The sequence below is a fragment of the Rhipicephalus microplus genome, chromosome X (assembly GCF_043290135.1).
Source record: "Rhipicephalus microplus isolate Deutch F79 chromosome X, USDA_Rmic, whole genome shotgun sequence".
Lineage (NCBI taxonomy): Eukaryota > Metazoa > Arthropoda > Arachnida > Ixodida > Ixodidae > Rhipicephalus > Rhipicephalus microplus.
The window spans coordinates 201,749,978-201,772,124 of record NC_134710.1 but is presented as its reverse complement, the minus strand read 5'-3'; the positions used below and the strand labels follow the sequence as shown (position 1 = coordinate 201,772,124).

The window sequence follows — 22,147 nt, the reverse complement described above, 5'->3', positions numbered from 1 at the left end:
CTCGTTTCAGAGCTCGTGTGCTCATGGCATTTTTTTTCTTCCCGCTAACGCCGTCAACCTAAATGAATGCCTACCAGCGTGCGTGTGTCGCCGCTCGTGCATTTTCGTTGCTCTGTACCACTCTGTACCCACACGTACGAAGCTTGAACAAATGAACGAACCGTCTTATAGGGATAGAAGACTGCACATAATCATAGAGAACTGCATATGACCATTCTGCCGACCACAATTCACCCTACAAAGACCCATAGGGGGGGGGGGGGGGGGTTGCAAAGCTGACTATTCTTGTGTCTCATGTGTGTCTGCGCACTTGTGTGCGATGGTGCGTGCATGTGTGTGCATGTGTGTGTGTGTGCGTGTGTGCGTGCGTGTGTGTGTGTGTGTGTGTGAGAGAGAGAGAGAGAGAACCCCCAGCGCGCGCTCGGTGACAGCTTTCTTTCGCACGATTACAACAGATAACACGTTGAATAGCACACTTGAATTACCTATGAGCCTGTTATCGCCTTGAATTATATCTAAAAAATAAGCATAGCTTGCGCACCACAAAATAAATTAAAAAGCTAGTGAATGCAGCTAGTCAGTAGGTTTCCATAGTTCAATGAGCGCTAAGTATAGATACGGACAATAATAAACAGAGGCCCAGCGCTGACTGCGAACTGTTTCGTTTAATGAAAAACGCGCAAATACAGATTGAAACGGTATAATCGGGGAGGGTGAACATATTAGATCTTTTGGCAGTGCCTACGTTCAGTGGCACATGATTGGCCTAATTCATTTGGTTTATTGACTATACATTCACTGCGCTAAATGTGTCTGCTTACCGCGCTTTTAGGAAAGGGGGGTTTTTGGCCCATACAAAGAGCAGACTGCACGTGAAGTGTATGTGGCTTTCGCGACGACGCGTGAAAATGAAGCATATGTAAGTGCGCCTTCGAAAACTCTAGCAGGGAAGTAGTCAGCCATCAAAACTAATCTCTTATAAGTAAACAATGTGTGGCAGTACGCAGGTGCCTCCAGAAGAATTGATATGTTTTATTTCCCCGAGTTTTCCAATTCAATGTATAATCGCCTGTTTTTTTTAACAAATCAAGCAGTTAGTACTCAGCGCTTTTCATTTGTGCATTCTTGTCTGTGTCTACTTAGCGCTGTTTTTAACTACTAACAATAGGACCGCAAGGCAAGGACATGGGGAAGTGACCATTGCATACTGTGCACGTGAATAGCCAATGCACGTTGCTTGTTCTTTAAGCGTGGTCATCATAAGTTGACAATAAATTCTGCAAACAAGGACAGTCAATTCTCCCAAAGTACATCAGGTAGAGAAACGCTCATCAAATCAGAAATAGGTTAATCAAACCAACGGTAAAAAATAGCAGGGGGTTTCGTTCGTGTGTACTTTTTGTGATAACAGTCAGGTAGATACACTCAATTAAGGTCACTTTGTGTAACAGTTTGTAGCAAATCTTGTTGGGTTGGCGATAACTGTCGCGTCATTTTTCTCATTCCTATAATCCACAGTGCCAGAATACTTCAGTTACACCCTCAAACTGCCGTTAACCTGCCCTCCCGACCATGACAAATTCTTCATGCGCGTTGCACTGCATATTTTATCAGTTGCGGCAAGAATTCGCAGCTGTTAGTATTTAAATTCTTGGTAATTTTAGTCAGCCTAGAAGATCCCACCGCCCATGACAATGAAGATCTGAAGACTGATGTTCTTGTTATGGCATGAGAAAACATAGCTTCCTAAGTATGAAGCCTTCTCATTCAGTATTTTCTCCTTAAATTGAAGATCACGATTAATCTTCAGATGGCTTCTCTGTTCATTTATGGACACTGCATTAAGGTTCTTGCTCACCCTTTGAATGCAGAAAGACTGCAATGTGGTGATCGTAGACTGGGGTCGTGGCTGCCGGTCACCCTTGTACCTAACAGCTGTGGGCAACACGGCCCTGGTGGGCCGGCAGATATCTCTGCTTGTGCAGAAGCTGTCCCGGAAATTTGGTGGAAATGTGACGGCCACCAATGTGCACCTCGTCGGCTTCAGCCTGGGCGCCCAAGTGTGCGGCTTCGCGGGCCGTCACTACAAAAAACAGACTGGGACAAAGCTAGCAAGAATTTCGGGTAAGACGCGTATCCTTTGACGACGCGTCATACTTTTCTCACCAGGTGATTCATGGAGGAATCAATGTGACACTCCAATATTAGCGTTTACTGCGAAGGCGAAATTTTGCAAGAAATCGTGTCCTTATTGTTCAAACCATTATGGGGACAGGCTAGAGCTTGCGCTCTATAGGAGAAGTACGACCAGAGCCTAGCAGGTGTAATTAGCCGCTCAGTAGCACTGCGCTTATCTGCGTTACATTGGTAAATAATGACGAGCACCATGTATCCTTCGCTGCAATGTTATTTACGCGAACAGTGTATGTTTAAACGCGTTCTTCTCGTTTTCAGCAATTTCTTCAACTGCGAAGCCCCAGTAATTGCACTCATACAATGACGTTGTACAATGAAAATGTTCATCTAATGCGGCGACGCATTCTGAAAACGATAGCGCTTGTGAACACGGACTATATACTAGAAAGGCACACGGTCATACAGACGGAAGCGCTTCACGGCGAAGAATTGACTAATGGTGATACAAACGGCGAAGCGTTCGTCGTATAGACCCTTTCACTGTTTACCTTGATGACATGCGGTTTCAACAACCGATGTGCCCTATTAGCATCGGTGGGTAAGAAGAGCGTTAGAAAATAGCCCGATGATTTTCTACACATTCCTTCCCTTACTTGGCAAAATATATTCAAATAACTCTTTGTTTGAGCTACATAAAAGTTTAAAAAGATTCTTTTAAACATTACGCACGATCTTTTTATCTGAAAAAACTAATGGGAGACTTTCCTTACTCTTGAAAACACGTGAAAACGTCCTCTAAGTTTCGACTTTAGGAGCTGGTAAATGAGGTTACTGAAAATTTAGCTCGGGCACAACGCTTGCGATCTCGAAACCGTCAATACAAATGCATCAAAGGAAGCGAGTGGTTTATATGTGTAAATGTAATCGGCGTGAAAACCCTGCATTGCGGTAATTTTGGGTTTGGATAGCATGCCATCAGAATTAACCAACAGTTTTACAAGTCGTCTTGCTGCAATCGTATTTTCTGGCCATCAGTCAAAACGTAGGTGAAAAAAAAAAAAAAAACGGATCCTTCGCTATATTTTTCGCCTGGTGGACGCTACGCCAATTAACCCATATTTGCATTCATGTTGAAATCGTAATGCGCATGAAATACAAGGCAACAGACACACTAATAAACACGATGCCTGCCTCTCTCTCTCTCTTACACACACACACACACACACACACACACACACACACACACACACACACACACACACACACACACACACACACACACACACACACACACACACACACACACACACACACACACACACACACACACACACACACACACACAGAGTGTGTGTGTGAGAGAGATAGAGTCTGTTTACTTCAATTAAACTTTTTTTTTCTTTTCGTGCCACTGTGTGCTACTTTTGACAGAAATAACATATTGCACCTTGTACTGGCGTTCTTTTTCTTCTATCTTGAACTTTCACCGTGCCGTGATAATCCCGTTTAAGCCGTAAATATCCTGCTCCTGGGATACCACCACCGAGATATAAGTGATGATCTTTAGTCTACATAGCCTCGAGCCGTTGTCGCATAAACATGAGATTCCACGATGCTCCTAACTTCTATTGGTCCTGTTTTCCTGCTTCAGCTGTTCCGCGTCCGTGTGTGCCAAAATTAGAAACTAGGAGCATCTTCAGGCTTCTGAGCACGCTCAAGGACGCCATTGACAGCACTTGCCTGGAACGGTTTTTTTTATACAAACGAGTACCAAGAGATGCAACATTGAAACACAAGGGCTCTAACTTTCCCATCCCGACAAAAAAATTAAAAAATGGATAAAGTATCGCTTGTATAGCTATATATGCTGTAAAGAGCTATTCTCTATTGACTTCGACCACCCGTGGTTCAATAAGAGGCCGCCAAGATCTTTCTGTACGGCACCATTTGCCGCAAAATAAAAATGAAGCCACCAGTGCCAGAATCAAGCTGTTGACCTCGGAATGAACATATGTAGCTGCTGCTTTTCTTTAGCTGCCGTTCGTCTTGTTCATCATATGCGCTGCGCGTGCATGCAGCCCTGGATGCGGCACGGCCGCTGTTCGAGCAGTCCGAGGTGTACGTGTCACGCACCGATGCCGTCTTCGTCGACGCCATCCACACAAGTTCGGGTTGGACAGTGCTGCAAAAGTCTCTCGGCATGGGCAAGCCCTACGGACACGTCGATTTCTACCCAAACGGCGGAAGAGATCAGCCCGGATGTGGAGGTCTTCTCGGTGGGTGTACCTCAAAAGAATGGCTAGTTGGGCGAGTTGGTATGATATGATCCATAATGTACTGCGCAAAAAACGGACGGAGACACGAAAGGAAAGAAAAGGGCAGACAAGCGGAAATGTTTTTTGCGCAGTACATTATGGGTGTACCTCGCCCACACATTTGTTCACGTAAGCGCCATGCAGTCTAGCTTAATTGTGCGATTTTCGTTCAACCTTTCTGCTACTTCAAGAAAAACGCCCCTGTGAGTCACCACCCACCACCAGAAATTCTTTAGAGATTTCTCTGTGGAACGTAGCTTTCTTGCACTGTGTCAACATGAATGTCGGCAACTAAATCTGGCCAACTTATTGAATACAGGTAATAAAGAATCAGTGTGCGAAAGTCACGTATATAAAAACAAGAACAGTCGCCGGATGTAGTTTAGTCCAGCGGTAATACAGGCCTAATGTATTCTAGAAAAAAAAAGGCAGTTCCGACGTTGCATGGGAACTGATGTTGTGCATTCCTTAGCGAACTTGTGAGACTTTGAGCAGATCCATTCATCCATCCATCCATCTGTTCGACCGTCCGTCCGTCCGTCCGTCCATCCGTCCATCCATCCATCCATCCGTCCACCCACCTACGACTTTTGGCTCTCCTGGCCATCTCGATAATGGTATCAGTACTAAAATTGGCATGGAATAACATGACGCTATATGGAGCGTAAGTGAGTGGTCATAACATACAAATCATGACATGTATGTGATGAACCTCACGATTTACATTTCATGGTGTTGCTGCTCTAGCGGTGGTTTCGTTCACATGACATTTAGCAAAACCGGTGTGGTACGACATGACTGCATGGCGAACATAAGTGACAGACAATAACACAGAAATCATGAAATGCATGTCATGATTTTTTGTAATGACCAGTCATGACTACACGCCATGCTAATGGTGTGCTCGCGGTCGCTTTGCTAGCTGCACATGTAACAAGTTGGGTTTTACATGACGTTAATGAACGACGAAGGTAAACGGCACGTCCAAACATGATAATCTTTATACGCATGTCGCATACAACATGACTACATGATACGCTCATAGCGTGCTCGCGGCCGTGTTGCTAGCTCCGCATATACCAAATTTGGTATCACATGACCTAAATAGACGACGAAGCTAAATAGCACGTCCACACATGATAATGGTGATATGCGTGTGATGTACAACATCACTAAATTCTACGCTCATAGCGTGCTCGCGGCAGTTTCACTGGCTCCTCATATCACGCTACGTGAGGCTAAATTTCGTATCACGTAACGTGAATGGATGACGAATGTAAATGACACATCCAAACATGACAATATTGACATGGAAGTCATGTAAAGCATAATTCACGTTCGCCTCGTACCGTTGTGCTCATTTTAAAGTTACATATTTTCATGTAGGTGTTGGTGTTAGGCGTACCAATATGAACCTTCCTCATTCGTGCTTCGCATGTCATCGATTCCCCCAGTACGTGGAATCTGCGAATTTTTCATTGAGTAAAACGTTACGAAATCAGGCTAGAGAGATGTAGAAATGTTGTACGCTCAGACATATGACCGTCGCATATGTCTTATATAACAACTTGATTCCACTTGCGTAACGACGCCAACAGTCAGTCAGTCAACAAACTTCATTTGGTTCCTAAGAAGCTATACAGCCTCGTAGTTGCGGGCGGCAACCCACGTTGTGGCCGGAAGACCATGGTCCTCCGCCCGCTCTTGGGCCATTTGGACAGCCCTTAGTTGTTCATCTATATAGAGATCACCGTTCTTGAAGGTTTCCTTCCAGTCCTCTTATTTATTAAATGAGGTATTTAGTAACACTGAACATATCCACGGCATGTGAGCTAATGAGCGATACTCTTAACGATGCCAACAGTGACATAGTCATTACCGACACCAGAAGTGGTATGCGGCAATCTGTAGCGCTTGTGCCTGCGAAGATGGCAGCGCTGGCTAGTGCTACGTAGACCATTTTAAGTGGAAGGCGCTTTAATGTACAATTGAGGTTAAGCCGACGTGACGCCTGTGTGATAGGAGTACATATGTAAAGTTTAAAAGGATAGCCAGCAGAGCAACTACAATTGACGTTTCACCAACATTGCCTCTTCAGAAGGTGTTTTTCAACAGCGGTTTCGAGACCTGGCGTGGCTCTGTGATGCAATACTTGATAGCCACGCAGAATGCTCGGGTTCGGTTCCTGCTGGGACCTCGATATGTAACCTTTGCATTCGTAGGGTAAACGCTGCCGATATCCGCTTTTTTACGTTCTCGCACATACATTACTAATGTCTGTTCTCACCGTTCATGAGTAGTTATGAACTGCCAATCAACTGTGGTGCATGCCCACATACTACGGCCTGTAGTATACGGGTATGTACCGTACATTCCTGTACAAAAAGACAAAAGAGGTTCACGAATTTAGCGACAAGATTTTTGCTTTGTTCATCTCAGGACTCGTCAAACGCAATCGTAAAACTTTGTTACTTTCCAATACTAATTTTTGTCTACCCACAGTTAAGGAGGTGACAACGAGAGCACCCGGATGTAGGCGGCTAGATATAGAGATAAATACGTTGATAAAAAAGCTGAATGTACCTGCACTACGCAAAGAAATGCTTCCCACTTAATATAAACTTCGAATCCCCTGTGGCACATACCCGCCTACCACGGCCGTGGTACACAGGTATGTGTCACACGTGTCTGAAGGAAAGGGTTCGAGGGCGTACGCGACAGGATTTTCACTATATTCATGTCATGACCAGCCAGGAATGAATATCCCTGGCTGGTCATGTCAACCCTCTCACCCACTCATACTTATTTTGGTCTACCCCATGCTTAGGACGCAATCACGAGGGCAGCCAGACGTAGGCGGCTGGGGATAGATAGATAGATAGATAGATAGATAGATAGATAGATAGATAGATAGATAGATAGATAGATAGATAGATAGATGCTCTCAGTGTCCTTGCAGTTCCCTAAGAAATACTTCGCATTTAATGCAATCTGTTGAAGCAAGCCTCCTGCTCTCTCAGTATTTTCGTCCTATAAGTGTAAATTTTACAAGAAACTCACATAATCATTATATACAGATAGTTACTGAAAACGTATAAGCATGTTAATTTGCTAAGTGTAGACTAAATTGACTTTTAAACTATAGACCCTTAGTCAAAAGAAAAAATCTAAGCCCGGACACAAATTGAGCACAGTGGTCCATATTTCAGGTCTTAGGGATCAGACAGTTTCCGGACCGATTCAATTCAATGATTGCTGTCCTCAGCTCATGACACTTCGTGACTCTGTGGATGTTTAGCTGACATCTACAAATAAGTCGCGATTCGCATTTGTGTTTGTTTCTATACACGTGAAGCTCAATGTTAAAAATCAGGTGTTTACCAATGATTGATGTAAATTTGCAGTCGCCTCAAGCTGCTCCTGCATAGATAAAAGATCACTATCTGTAGTCGACTGCACATTTCGGTTTGGCCAACCACCACCACGCAAAAAGTAAACTCATGACGCGTGATGTAGCGTAGTTTATTACTTGCATGCGCTTGAAGTTGGTCAATTTGACAATATCTTTTTATTTTAAATAAAAAATAGCCCCAACGGCATCAGACATCTTTTAAAAACAAAACAACCTGCATCCAACGGCTTGTACGGTGCACCTACAGAAATAATTAATGATTTAGAAATTTCTTATTAATAATGATCAGCAGCATATAATATCAGCGACAATCGAGTTAAGTTCATTTGCACGACGCGCTGTATTCCAGCAGTCTCCAAACTTGCACTATTTTGTGCGTTCTATTCCAGAGATTGACTGCGATCATGGTCGGGCCCCACTCTATTACATTGAGTCTCTCAAGTATCGTCACCAGTGCCGCTTCCTGACATATAAGTGCAAGGGCGGAATCGATGCCTTCCGCAGCGGCCTTTGTGATCCTGGTCAACCCAGTGGTGAGATGGGTTACTACAGCAATCAAGCGCCTGGAAGGGGCCTTCAGTTCACCAAGACCAACGAGGAATCACCATTTTGTCTGCCAATGAATATGTGATGAGCTGCCAAACGAGAACACACGGCAAGAATAAACAGATGACCCGCTTCGCCGGATAGACTGCGCTGCTTAAGGATCAATGTTTACCTTTCGTTTAACCAGCGCCTCCTCTATTTTTCAATGCCCCCCAAATGCACCTGGTTAAGCCATTCACTCACCTCAAGCCCTTTCCTACTCTCGCCCATCACCTAACCTTTGCGTGTGCCTGGTTCATGTGGTAAAGTACCCTTTAGGTGGTACTTCCCGACAGAAATCAGATGAAGTACTATTCCGTTTGGTTGGGTACAGGTCCGTGGGGCGGCGTCTTGCATTCCTCATGTTTACCATATTGATGGTCACACTGGCTCTGTAAGAGGCACGTTGTTTTTACATAGCACGTGTCCATTCGGGGTGCTATGCTGGAAGTTAATGGAGATGCGTCACTGTGACGCTGCTGCATGCGATGCCCTAAAGAAATGTCACACGAGTGCTGTGAGCTGGCGACGGCATTGCTTTGCATCACATAGAAAGCGCCCGAAGGAACAAAGCTGACAGACAGAGAAAGAAAGCACGCCTATCGTATCCCCGTGTGAAAGCACTCGGACCCACGTGTGATGCAAGCCGCCCTGCCCCTTCGTGCGGTGTCGCATCACGACCACTCCCTGAACTGAAGCGGACTGACGGCTCCCATTGAGGAGAGAGCATTTGCACTGGCATTGAAAAAAAAAATACATCAGGCCTGCGCGGAAGGCGCAGCACAGTCACAGTGAAAGCTAGAAGAGCGGTCTTTCATAGCCTTTTGAAAACCCTCATTGGGTAACTACTGCAAGCAGACTTGCTTGATACCCACTAGGGCACTAATAATAAAATTTTCGGTAGCAGGCTGGCATTCGCTATTCTATTTTTCGGCATTCTTCTGAGAAGCGCGGTATCCGCTAAACACTTGCAAGGAATTGCGAAACACTTCCCAATTGCCCATGCAGTGGCTGACGACGACGAGGAATTATGGCTGCAGTGGGTATGCGGCACGGTTAATAGGGAAACAAGAACAAGATTTTGTAATGGGTTGGAGCATCGGATGGCCCACTTCTTATGCTAATCGCATTGTGTGATGAATGGTTGTTCTTTCGCTGTTTTAAAACGCTTTTTAAGTCATAATAACGCGATAGCTTTCCCGACATCAAGCCTGCCTAAGGCAAGTTTGACGATAAGTCACAAGCACCAGTGTAGCTCATTGGTAGAATATTGGGCTGGCACCCACGGGACTCAGGTTCAAGCCTCACTATGTCATTGGTGCAAGTTTTTTTTTTTTCCTCATTTTGCGCGATGTGGTCACGGACACCGGTAGCGGTGGTGGTGGTGGCGGTGGCGGCGGACAACACGCAACTGCGCGTGACCCGAAAAGTGATCTCATAACAGCTTTCGCTGTAAAAAAAAAATAGAGAGAAAAGGCGTGTTTAACCTTCGTCTCATATCTCACTGACTGCATCTATTTCGTATGGACTGAACAAAAACGCCATATATGGGTGGTGAAATTTTATTAGGAGTCCTGAATGATTGTTTCTTTTTTTCACCCTTTATTTTTTTGCTGGCCACATTTCTACGCAGGCGGATCACGTGTGTGCTTGTGTGGAAGAATAAGTGTGCCGTACGGTCACGACACTGTTGGAGGACAATTAACTGACATAGTTAAACTGGGTATAGTTGAACAACGATTATGCAGTAATTTAGTTTAAATTGGCCATTTCATTGCTGCACGAATTATGTGGTCTGAGGGGAGTGCCGTGTTTTGCTCGATTTATTTATTGCGGAAGAACTTTCTGAACGGAAAAGAAATACAGAAATGTGTGAACACCCGTTGCGTCTCTGGAAAGACTACGCTTCCTCTCGTGGTCATTTCCTCACGCAACGGTGCACTTATATGCATAATAGAAACGCACTCAGCTGTCGTGGAGCGAGCTGAAAGCTTGAAGGCAGCGCGCGGAACTTCCGCCGACTAATTCGCGTGCAGCTCCCCTCCGACCAAGTGGTTTACATCGTGGGGCAAACACGTGCTTTCCATCGTCAGGAGAGCCCGAAGAATGAGCACTATACAGCCGCCGTTACGTGACTGCTACGCCTGCGGATACTTTCACCGTATTGATGCATTCATCGACAGCTCACGCTGACGGTCATTGGATCTCATTTCCATTAACCTTACTTGGACGGTGTGCATACCCAAATACGAGATTCGCGTCGCTACATCCGAAAGCATGCGTAGCTATCCAATGAGCGTTTTACGCGACACCAGGCGGACAAAAGAAATAAACGAAGTCTTATATCATCTTCTTGCTGCCACGAGCCTCGGTTATTGCTAGAATCACAAATATAAAAATTCTCAATATTCTTTTTTTAAGCTCGCTCGCACTTACAAGGTGGCGTTCACAGAAAATTTACGCAAGAATAGCAGCGCAGTGTTGGCGATCTACATAAAGGAGCTGTTAACGTTCTTCTCTTGGTAACAAGAAAATTGCTGGAGCGGTGCAGTGACTATGTATATTTTGCTGCCAAGCTTACATTTGTGCAAGTAACGTAAAAAAAAATCACTCGATGTTTCCGGATGCGCTTAAGGAATAGAAGCGAACTCTATCTGCTGGATAGGATATTAAAATGAGCAATTGACTTCTCAGCAATTTGTGCTAGCAGAGAGAGGAGTTCAAAAAAAAAGTCCATTTTTAAATGGCACTACTCCTTCTTTCCTGGTGATGATGCCCGTGCGGACACACGTACAGAACGAAGGGAAACACTGCAGTACTTTGTATGAAAGGAAAATAAACGTCCCTTCACTTCCACGCTTGGTCAGTTTGGCCGAGCTAGCGGAGAAGTAGCTGAGGCGACGACAGGGGAACATTCCGGCAAGAGCGAGACGGAGGAGGTGCGCCCGCGACACACTGTGCGACGACTCACGTGCGCGCCCGGCTGGTCGGCGATATGCAAAAGCCTCCGAGTGCGTGCTCTAGAAACGGCGATCATCTGCGCATCTTGCTTTCCAAAAGCTCGCGCCCTCTCTGGCCCAAAAGTGGCTCCGGAGGTCCGGAACGAGAACTAGCAGGGGCCGCCTTTCCCCTCTCGCCCCTTTACCTGCAACACACCTCGGGTGATGCTGGCGGGGGGTACGAAGGGGGAAGGGCGGGAGTGCCTCTTGCACTACCAGCGCCGGCCGTTTTATACCGGTCCCCCTCGCGGCTGCTCGCCTCCCCCCGACGGCGGTGGCGCACCGGCGCAAAGTGGAACGACTCCCCTTGTCGGACAACGGCTTCGGCAGCACACTAGGCGACCAGCGAACCGCGCACGCCGTTCTGCGCCTGCAAGCCGCCGACCAGCCTTCGGGTCACGCCGCCTGCTCTATCGCCGCCGCGAGCCTCGGTTGTCCAACCGCGAGAAGTGCCAACCACTGTGGATTACGACACTGCCCGGATCCTGTTGATGCGAAGGTGAGCTCTGACCCCACGTGCTGATGGTGACGCTTTTACATCCACGCTAAACAATAATGCGCGTGCTGAAATGTACAAAGCGCCCAGTGTCCGTGTTTGGAGAATCAGCAATCGCCGATTATTTGCGGCTAACAAATTGAAACTGTGTGTGTTATGTCACATGAGCCGCGCAATTTTTACGCGTCTCCGTGCAGAAAACGCACCTTGGAGTGTGAACGCCACACAGTCCAGGGTGTATGCTGGCAGTGCACGAAAGAGGAGCCACAGATTTTCAGAAGCACGATGATGTTCTTTAGCACTGTGGGCATTAATCATCGTACCAGAAAACTTGGAAGAAAATGGCCGAGGCTCTGTAATGCAGAATAAGAATTGAAGTACTAATAAACTTTTACCAGGAGGGAGAAGAGCTACATTCCACAAGTATTTTATCAGAACTTTCAGTAAGCATACGACCGCACTGTTCACTACGAACTAGGCAACCTCGAACAGTGCTATCATTCATCACTCATGAGGCATATTTGATGTTTGACCGCTATAATACGAACGTTAAGTATCACGAATACGTCACGTGGTGAGGATGTGGATGCGCGGCGAGAGTGTCATGCGTGGAGAAGTAGGTTAAGCCAGTGTATCGTTTACTGAGGCTTTATTGTTGACGGAAGTCCGAATGCAAGTGCAAACCTTGCATCTTTTCTATCTTTATCATCCTTCTACTTAATACGCAATCTGCAGACGATCTCTCTGCTTAAATGAACGTCAACATTGAGTCTCTGGTATATTATTTATGTTGTTATCTCGGTAGCACGCAAAGGTGATTTACTACATACCATAGCTTCTTTGTTTGCAAATTTATTACCATGCGCACCTTAATGGCGTAGCTGGAAGTAGTTTGTCAAGTAATCCGTGTTCAGTTGAGCGCCAGTCACCACTTTGTTTACGTTCCAGTTATGAAATTGTAGTGCCAGATCTTCAATTTCGTACCGATCCTTCTTCCAGCGAGTGGATTCTCCGCGGTCGACCGCGCATGACCACGACTGAATCCATTGAAACGCGTTCGCATTGCGTGCCGCAGCGGCAACTTTCGTAAACGGATCCGTGAGAAGTGCATTAGAGAGGAATCTCGCCCCAGGACACACCATGAAGTGGGCTGCAGTGCATGTCGCCTGAAATTGGCCGAACTGGGCTGGGCTTCCATTTAGTGGGATGCCGCGTAAACAACCCACATCGTCTTCTATTTTACGGCTCATCATGGAAACTCGATGGCCGCCAGGTGGAACCTTATTGTGTTGGGTCACCGTTTTCTTCAAGCAACGGCCAGCCACACCGGGTACAACTCTGCGAGGCGTGCCTTAGCACTCGTGACTGCAGACCTTCCATCTAATCTCTGAGGATTTCCGTGCTTCTCTGTCCACTTGCACGCCACCTCTAAAGTGCGCCATTAAGTTCCGATGCATAGTTGCGCTAAGACATTCGCATTAAAGCAGCAAAGCCTTGAAAACGAGTGGTGTTGCAGAAGCTGCTGCCAGAGTAATGAAAACAGCAACGCCATTTGGTGGCAGACAGTCACCCAAAAGACAGCGTTTCATGCCCTCCACCCAGGTAAGTGCGATATCTCGCGAATAAATTTGAAGTCTTATTTTGTCTGGACCATGCCCGCGACTCCAATGATTTCAGGCGACACGTATGAAATGGGTGGCGACCCAAACCTCTCATCCATCCTGTGTATCACTGCTGCAGACCTGAGAAATTGAACACCCGAGCGCATATCGAAATGTAACAGCCCATTAAGATAAATAATGCTTTGGTTGTTATCGCTGTTACATGTGCACTATTTAAATAACTTAAGATTGGTTTAAAGGGCTATGAGCTGGCCATTTACAATTACACTAAAGATACACCAGCGAAATCAACCTAGCCGGCATTATCTAAACAAATATTGTTATATGGTTTGCAGTAGGGGTTTATATCCTCCATGAAGACAGACTGAACATTGCTGACGCGTTTAAACACAAAGACTGCCCTTGGAGCTATCTGCCCAGGCTTGGCTACGCAAATACAGTTGATGTAGACACCAGAAATGATTCACTAATTCTTGGTCTTTCCAACTAAGGTATGTCTCATTCCATGCCGTTTTATTACATTGTAAGAATACCCATAACAGGACCACCAATTCTTAAATTTTTTGTTCTTAAGAACAACTTTGCTTTATCTGGCCTGTCTTATTTAGTATTTCCTCTCATATCATGTTTGGCTGGGTATGAGCAATAATAATCATACTGCCTAGCAGTTTGTAATCTCACCGGACATGTATTATTGTGTTCCGGTTTCACAATATTGGTGTGATATTAAAACTTGCGAGTGTTGACGAGAGATATAGAAAGAAGCTGGTTTTCTTTGTCTTCTCTTTTAGCTGAACGGACAAGACAATCAACGGATCATTTTAGCAACGGTAATACTTGAAGTAATACATTAGAAATGCAATAGCTTCAAAAATATATTGACCATTTTGTTGAGTTATAGAGTTGGCTTAGCTTAAATTGCTACTTATAGTATAAAGCTTTTGCTTAATATGCCAGCTGGCACACATGAGTGCAGAGGATACTTCAAAAAAAAAAAAAAAAAACGCTGCACCATTCTTGCTTCAGAGTCTAAACAACGAGAAGTGATATTGCGTAAGGACACTTGAATTTATGAAATTCTGAATCCTAATTCATATCATTTGCATATACAAGTCACCTTTATAGAGATAAACACTTCAGTGTTTCAAACACTTGGAGTCACAGCGAAGCTATTTTTCTCATGCAATTTTTTTCAGCTGTGCAATTTTTCTTTGACTGCCACCCAAGTTACTCCTATATTACAAAAGTTAAATTCCACTGGCTTAAACATTCAGGTCAGAGTATGAGGGGGAAAAATTGTTAGTAGAATTTCTAGAGGGTTGGGGAGAGACAGTTTCAGTGTGTCGCACCTCAGGTGCATAGATTTAAATCACAAGTTAGTGTGCTTTGCTTTAGGTGAATCACCCACCACAGAACGTTCAACATCAGCGCTGACATTTCTGACAGTTCTGACAATTGTTTTGCTTGAATATGAGCTACTGGGTGCTCACGTTTTTTAAAAGCAGCAGCCAGGAACTTTTTGAAGCTGGACGAGCTCAGAGTTCTGCAGTCGGCGCGGTCAGAGATCAAAATGTGTACGAGCCTAACATCTTCGGCAGCAGGCTCTATAAGGAAAATGAAAGATGCAGAGCTTTTCCTGCCTAGTTACTACCTTGAGAACAATGACACGTGCATGGAAAGATACTATTGAAAAGCTATAAAAGAACGGAGGATATCCGTTTGAGAACTCCTTCAGGCCGTCTGCGATGAAATGACCGACATATCTGATAAATGCAACCCGAATAAAACTTGCTAACAACCAAGCATACCAGCGTAAAATCTTGTCTCGTCCGCACAGTTTCTCCGAATTTCGCTTGGGCGTTAGTTACACTTATTACATATGAAGGTACCCTTCCAGGCAACAAATGGCAATGCACAATGAAGTGATAAAAATAAAGTACCACACAACGCCCAAGATGGGCACAAGCTAGTGGACATCGTTATAGTAGAAAGACTCCTCAGAGTATAGCATGTGGCCACCACAGAGTATAGCAAGAGTTTATTAAAGAATACAGCCACTTCCTCAGTGGATATATGAACAATGAGGTCATGGCCACTAAGATCGATTTCGTGGTTATGCTGGATAAACATAATGACATCTTCAATACAGGTGTATAAAATATAAGCATCACTCTCGTTTTCGATTTAAAGAATAGAAAAAAAAATCCTAAGAAATAACGTGAAGGAAACAACGTTAGGATGACTTTTGCACGCACGCACGCACGCACGCACGCACACACACACACACACACACACACACACACACACACACACACACACACACACACACACACACACACACACACCTACCTTTCAACTTTCCCAAAATTTACTGTGTCATATACAAAAGTTGCAAGTTTAAGCAGTGAAACTTCAATAAAAATATCGTAGTGCATCTCGGAAATTATTCGAATTTAACAAGATCATGAACAGCATGCTGTCGGTCCTATTCGCGTCTAGCATGCCACATTTTGTAGAGCCGTTCATGCGACGTTAGACACGTAGATTACGTAATAATAAACTATACAGTTTTACGCTGACCAACACCGCAATCTCATTATTACGCATGCCTCACTAGGGGACAGATTGATTTGCACCTGCTCCTTGAACACAGATACCCGCAGGTCGCAAGTTTGAATCCCGGCTGCGGCGGCTGCATTTCCGATGGAGGCGGAAACGTTGTAGGCCCGTGTGCTCAGATTTGGGTGCACGTTAAAGAACACCAGGTGGTCTAAATTTCCGGAGCCCTCCACTACGGCGTCTCTCATATTTATATGGTGGTTTTGGGACGTTAAACCCCACATATCAATCAATCAGTCTGAACACAGATAAACATGGTTGATCCCCTCCTCAGAGGAATCGGTAGAACACGAAAGTAAAACTTGTGTTTACAGAAGTACTTTAATGTTTACTCTACATTGATATGGGTGAGATTGTTCAATATATATTGGTGTGTGACAGCTATGCACCGCTTAGCCTGGATGCATTCATGTTGACGCTTAGTCATACATCTATATCCCGATGACTAACATCTATCATTAATGTATAAACAAACCCTTATGGTCATAGGTGCTTGTGGTATCTGTATCAGTTAAAGGTGAGAGTGCAACCAGAAAAAGCAATGCGACGGCTTGAAGATCTTGATTGTTTGGAAGCCTAACTTCGGGTAAGACCACATACTCGCAGCATGTTGAACACCACTGCCAGACCAGGGGGAGACACAACGCGCGTCGTTTGTTCGCCTTGGCCGGTCTTGATTATTTGGGGCGCTAAGTGGGTAACGCGGAGATACATCCAAGCGAAACAGACGCGTTCCAGAGATTGCAGAGCTATGGTTCGCGGGGATGAATGCAATGAGAGACGCCGACGCTTGAGGTAAGGTCGCCACCTAGGGGTCTGTTAAGGCATTTACAAAATTGCACTTCTCCTATTGGAGACGCGTCGAATTGGACGCACGCTTAGAAACGATGCTCTGAAGGAAATAAATGTGAATACTATGGTCATGATGCATTTCTGCACTTTACCAAGAACTCTGAGAGAGGATATAAAGAAGCGTATTTTTAACGCTTACAAAACATGTACTCGCGGCGCAGGGGATAGCATGCCCGGCATCTACCGTTGTGGATACATAGGTGGTGGGTTCGACTCCCACTGATAGAGCTTCTTTTCTTTGTCTTCTGATCGTGCGTATTTTTCCTTAAAATCTTGGTAGAGCCCGGCATAAAACACTTTTGTGTTAATAGAAGCTTATCAAAACATAAGAAGCTTAGTTTATGTACCTTCTACAGACAGACTTTTCGAATTGATGCCTAACATTTGTCTGCCTCCTTACGGAGTGTGAACGTCTTGTAATAAAGGCTTGAAGACCTTTGTGGGCAAGAGGCCTTTGAGTGATACCAGACATACGACCTGTGCGATGTGCACAAAGGGTTTGTCATGCAATAGAGTAACATAGGGCTGACTTCCGAATGTCCAACTGTATACCTAGTCATTGCGTTATAGAGGTACACTCAAAATCACCTGACGAGGCTGCAGCAGTAAGTCTGCAGTTACGTTTCCAACTGCATAGTCCAATAGTTTGACAGTTTGTTAAACGACTTCGTCTCCGGAGTGCAGGCACAAGCATCATTTCAGTCGTGGTACAATACGAGTGGCTTCAGAAGCATTACAGCTGAGCTGTTATGATCGACGCTTTCTGTGTATCGCAGATAGGAAATTATCATTATCATGAAGTGGCGTGAGCTCTCTTCGTCCTCATCTTCATCGCCTTCATCTTGTTCCACATCTGTTTCCCTCCCAGAACACGTGTGCCAATTTGTCCAATTTCGGCGAGAAAACTTGCAGAGGAGAGAGATAGACAGGTATAGAGAAAGAAAAAGAAAGGCAGAGAAAAAGGGAAATACCGGGACTTGAACCCACGTACTCATCATTCGAATGCGTGCGTCGTAACCACTCGGTTATTCCATCTTGTTGTCCTGCAGAGTAGAGCTTAACGTTGCATAGGATAGTATGACAAGGGGCAAAATGAAAGTGAGGGTGAGGAGAACAAATGTTATGGTGAGGAGCAAGAAAAGGCGGAGAGGAGACTGAGTACAGAGCGAAAATAAGCAAGAAATAGGAATAGATAGAAAGAAAGAGCAAGATAGAAGTAGGTACGTAGAAAGAAAATGAAGGAAACGTATGCGGCGAGAGAACAACTACAAAGCGAGAAATAGACTGAAAGAAAGGATTAGACGAGCAGGAAATGGAAATATAAAAAAATTACACAAAGAGAGGAAAGCAAGACAACAAATACATACAGAGAGAGAGAGGAGACAGAAAGAGAGACTGAAACGAAAAACTGGCAGATCCCACGTACCTTAAAAGTTGATGTTATGCGAAGCGTACGGAAGGAAGCTTACTATGGTGAAACTTTATTTGAGCAAGACGTAATCAAATGACGTTAAAGATACACACAAATGTTATACGTACACACATATGTTGAAGAGTCACAAATGCATTACATAACCAGTTGCTTACAGTTGTCTAACAATGCCAACAGCGACAAGGGTATACTACCAACGCCAGAAGCGGTAAGCTGATATGTGGCGCTTGTGCTTGCGAGGACGGAAGCCCTGACTAGGGCTATGCAGATCAACTTTAGTGAATAGCGCGTTCAAGTATACAAGTGACGTTAACCTTACGTGACGCCTGTATCGTAAGTGAACATATGCAATCTTTAGAGAATTAGATAAACAGCACTGCAACCACAATTGACGTTTCACAATAATTTCGTCTGCCTAGGATCTTTTTCGAAAGCAGTTTTCAGACCTGGCGGGCCTCTATGGTAGAATACTTAAATGCCACACATTTCGCTTGGGTTTGATTCCAGCAGGGACCCGGATATTTATTAAAGCGATATTGTTAAAGGGCTTACTTCGCAGAAATTCTGGCATCGGCATGAGCGTCATTGGTTGTGAGCAAAAAATCATCATTTGTGCGTGACCTAAAATTCGAGGAAGTAAATTCTGGGTCTAAGTGAGGATTTAAGCCGGGGCTTTTGCGTGGCAAGGAAGTGGTTTACCGCACAGCAACGCTTTTCATATGCTATTTATGACAATGTGTGTAAGAATGAACATAAGATAGCACTAATAGTATCAAACATACATATACAATCACACAGCGACCACAAGCGCTGAGCGTTACTATGGAAACACTCGAGAAGTAAGCACAGCCACACTCTGCTTGATAATACAACGAAAACAACTTCCTCTGCTTGGAATTGCATTGGAAGTAACTTTCATGCCTTACAAACAAGCGTCCTGTATGCATGCTTCATGATACAACATGAAATATTGCAGTAGTATTGCGTGGTACAAGCATACATTGCCATCGTGCGTCCGAACATGCGATTATCATAATGATTTCACGGTTTAAAGCCAGTCACCCATCACACAAGTCACACACGTCACTGCGCCTATTCCCTTGAGGTCACGTAGTGTTTGCATATCAAGTTTTGAAAGATTTCATTCAATAATCTTGTGAAGTACAAATTATAGGGGGCAGAATATCACTATCTCGGTCAACTCTTGAAGGCGAAGCTTAAGGATCACCCAATTTTTCTTTGCTTCTCTGCATTAGCTCAAATCTGCCAATGTAGGTTTTTCATAACACTCTCGCACTTAAATTACCAATGTCTTTTCTGCTTTTCCTCTGTAGATATAAACGGTCAGTCACCTGTACGAGGCACCTACCCGCATATCACGCACCGCGGTATATGGGAATCGGCCGCACGTGTATATAGGAATGGGTTTGACAGCGTGCGCGACCGGATTTTAACGTAGTTCAGACATCTGCCTCCAACCATCTTACCCTCTATAGCAAATTTCGCTCTACCCCAAGTAGGCGACTTCGAGGGCTGCCGGGCGTGGGAGGACAGACAGACACAGATAGACACAGACAGACAGACAGATTCAAAGTGCTTGCAGTTTGCAAGAAATGCTTCGCATTTAAAAGTCGAAAAAAAAAATGAAAGGAAGCATAGCCACGTATTATACAGCACAGCAACAGATGGGAAGAATGCCGGTAAAAGTGTAAAAGCTTTGCCAAGCTATGACCAGGGAACCCATCAGCTCTGCTGTGGCCCAGCCTTGCACCGCAAGTCACGCAATTTTTTTTTTTTTTTTTACAGAACATAACGGTTGAACGAAGTTTTCTGATGCCGTGGTTCGGCTTCTTTATAAGGCACCTTGTATTTCTTGCCTATAGATATTCTCTGAAACATTTTCGGTGAAGTGTCTTAGAGAGCAGCGCGACTGCAATTAGCATAAATGAAATGATGAACGTTTTTTTTTTTGGTGGCCCATGCAAGTCATGTTGCAAAGGTAATCCGCCTTTATCATTTTCCTGCGCTGCTGGCTGCATTTCGGTAGGGTTTTGGTAAGAACCGCGACAACTGGTATCGTGAGAAAGAATAGCTCCGAAATCCAAGATTCGGTTTCCTACTTTTCTGCTAAGGTGACCGTCACATGCACCATGGCATTGTGAAAGAGCCAGATTTCATCCAAGTGTCTACGACGTCCAGTAAAGGCTTTTCAATCACTGATCATGGGCGACCAAGCGATATTGGCGGCCCAAGTGACTGAAGTTTATCAGAGGGAGCTGGAGTACCTCCCAGGACCTTGGGTAACTTCACGTCGAGTCCAATGAATGACGGTTTTCCGTGCCTGAAAGGAACGCTGTGGGAAAAAAAGTTCTGCTTGAGTTCAGGGCGCAATAGTTCTTTTCTGTTAATATTTTGAGTGCTAAGTTGGATAAGTATACCTTATTTCATGATGAGGGTGAATACCTGCTCGAGGGCGAATACCGGGTTTTTATCGAAGGAGAGAGAAAAATCCGCTATTCAATTTTTCTCTCTCTCTCTTGATATCGTCTTCAGTCTTACGTTGCGTGAGCCAGTGTACTTACTTATTTACTTATTTTTCATCACTGTTTTCCACTAAATCTCGATCACCTCTGCGACTTCGCTTAACGCTCTTTCTTGCCAAACCGCTAACACTGCTAGTCGTATACATCCTGGTGAGTCTCCTACTGATTTTCTTCACTGTGAGTCAACACTTTAGCTATACAAATATTGTAAACAAATATTGTATTAACACTTTCTCTGCCCATTCTTCAAAATCCACAACCTCTGATTGAACCTCATTTCAATCAGATCATTTCTCCATTAAAAGTAGTTTATCCAATACGGCTTTTTACAGCCACATTAATCCTCTCCTCACAAGTGACCAATGCGAGGCGTCCCACATTGGTTTCATTCACGTCTATAGTCCTGACGGCACCTCTTGATGCACATAATAACCAGACATTGGGGGCAGTAGCTGCCAACGGTGGGTAGCACTCCAACATACGAGTGTATGAATGTAGTCAGATGGTTTTTAATCGCATAATAACTTTCACATTTCCACAGCACTTCAATCGCAGGTGCTGAGGTGAGCTTCATTCGTAAGTGGCTTTGAAATGTATGACTGCAGATGGCACTTGCGGCAGAAATAGGTGTGATAAAGAATAGGTAGTTGCATGAAAAACACATTCAGACTAGCTAGGCTGACCCCAGTTTGGGTGGCTACAAAAGAAAGCCTCTATGGAAGAACCACTTATTACGTCCCGCAATTTGTATGCACCAAAGAATAGTATTAGCAAGCCCATGTTAAACGAAGCCTGCAAACAACTTTTACGAACTGTATGCGAGCTTCTCTCACCGTATATATATGATGGACACAAAATTCGTTCTCTTAAAGCAAGTGCGCCCGCCAGGCATTTAGTAATACTTGCCGAATGCCAAATCTTTAGGGTTGCGCGAGCCACTATTGCTGGAATATCCATGCAGCGTTGAAGGATGCGTGCTCTTGGGAACAATGAACGATGCGTTGATATAATACATCCGCATCATCTCACCAGCGCTGCCAATTGCGCGTGCTCCGTGCATTCGATGGGTACCAGAGGTCACTGCGAGCGCACCTACCTCGACGCACGTGGATGCGCGCGCGTGGAGAGAAGAAGAG

At 44.7% G+C, this 22,147-nt stretch overlaps 2 protein-coding genes across 3 annotated transcripts in view; both read left to right on the top strand.

The window, feature by feature from the left end:
• The window catches only part of LOC119187656 (pancreatic lipase-related protein 2), a 29,904-nt gene extending 21,352 nt beyond the window's left edge, over positions 1-8,552 (top strand). Inside the window, exons 5-7 of the mRNA XM_037435741.2 lie at positions 1,872-2,124; positions 4,215-4,412; positions 8,253-8,552. Coding sequence (XP_037291638.2) covers positions 1,872-2,124; positions 4,215-4,412; positions 8,253-8,494 — 693 coding nt within the window. The 3' untranslated portion in view covers positions 8,495-8,552. The remainder of the gene's footprint in view (positions 1-1,871; positions 2,125-4,214; positions 4,413-8,252) is intronic.
• Positions 8,553-11,729: 3,177 nt separating this feature from the next.
• Positions 11,730-22,147, top strand: part of LOC119187647 (uncharacterized) — an 87,708-nt gene continuing 77,290 nt past the window's right edge. For both annotated transcript variants that reach the window (XM_075878476.1, XM_075878475.1), the window contains exon 1: positions 11,730-11,946. The gene's annotated coding sequence lies outside the window, so the exon portion shown is untranslated. The remainder of the gene's footprint in view (positions 11,947-22,147) is intronic.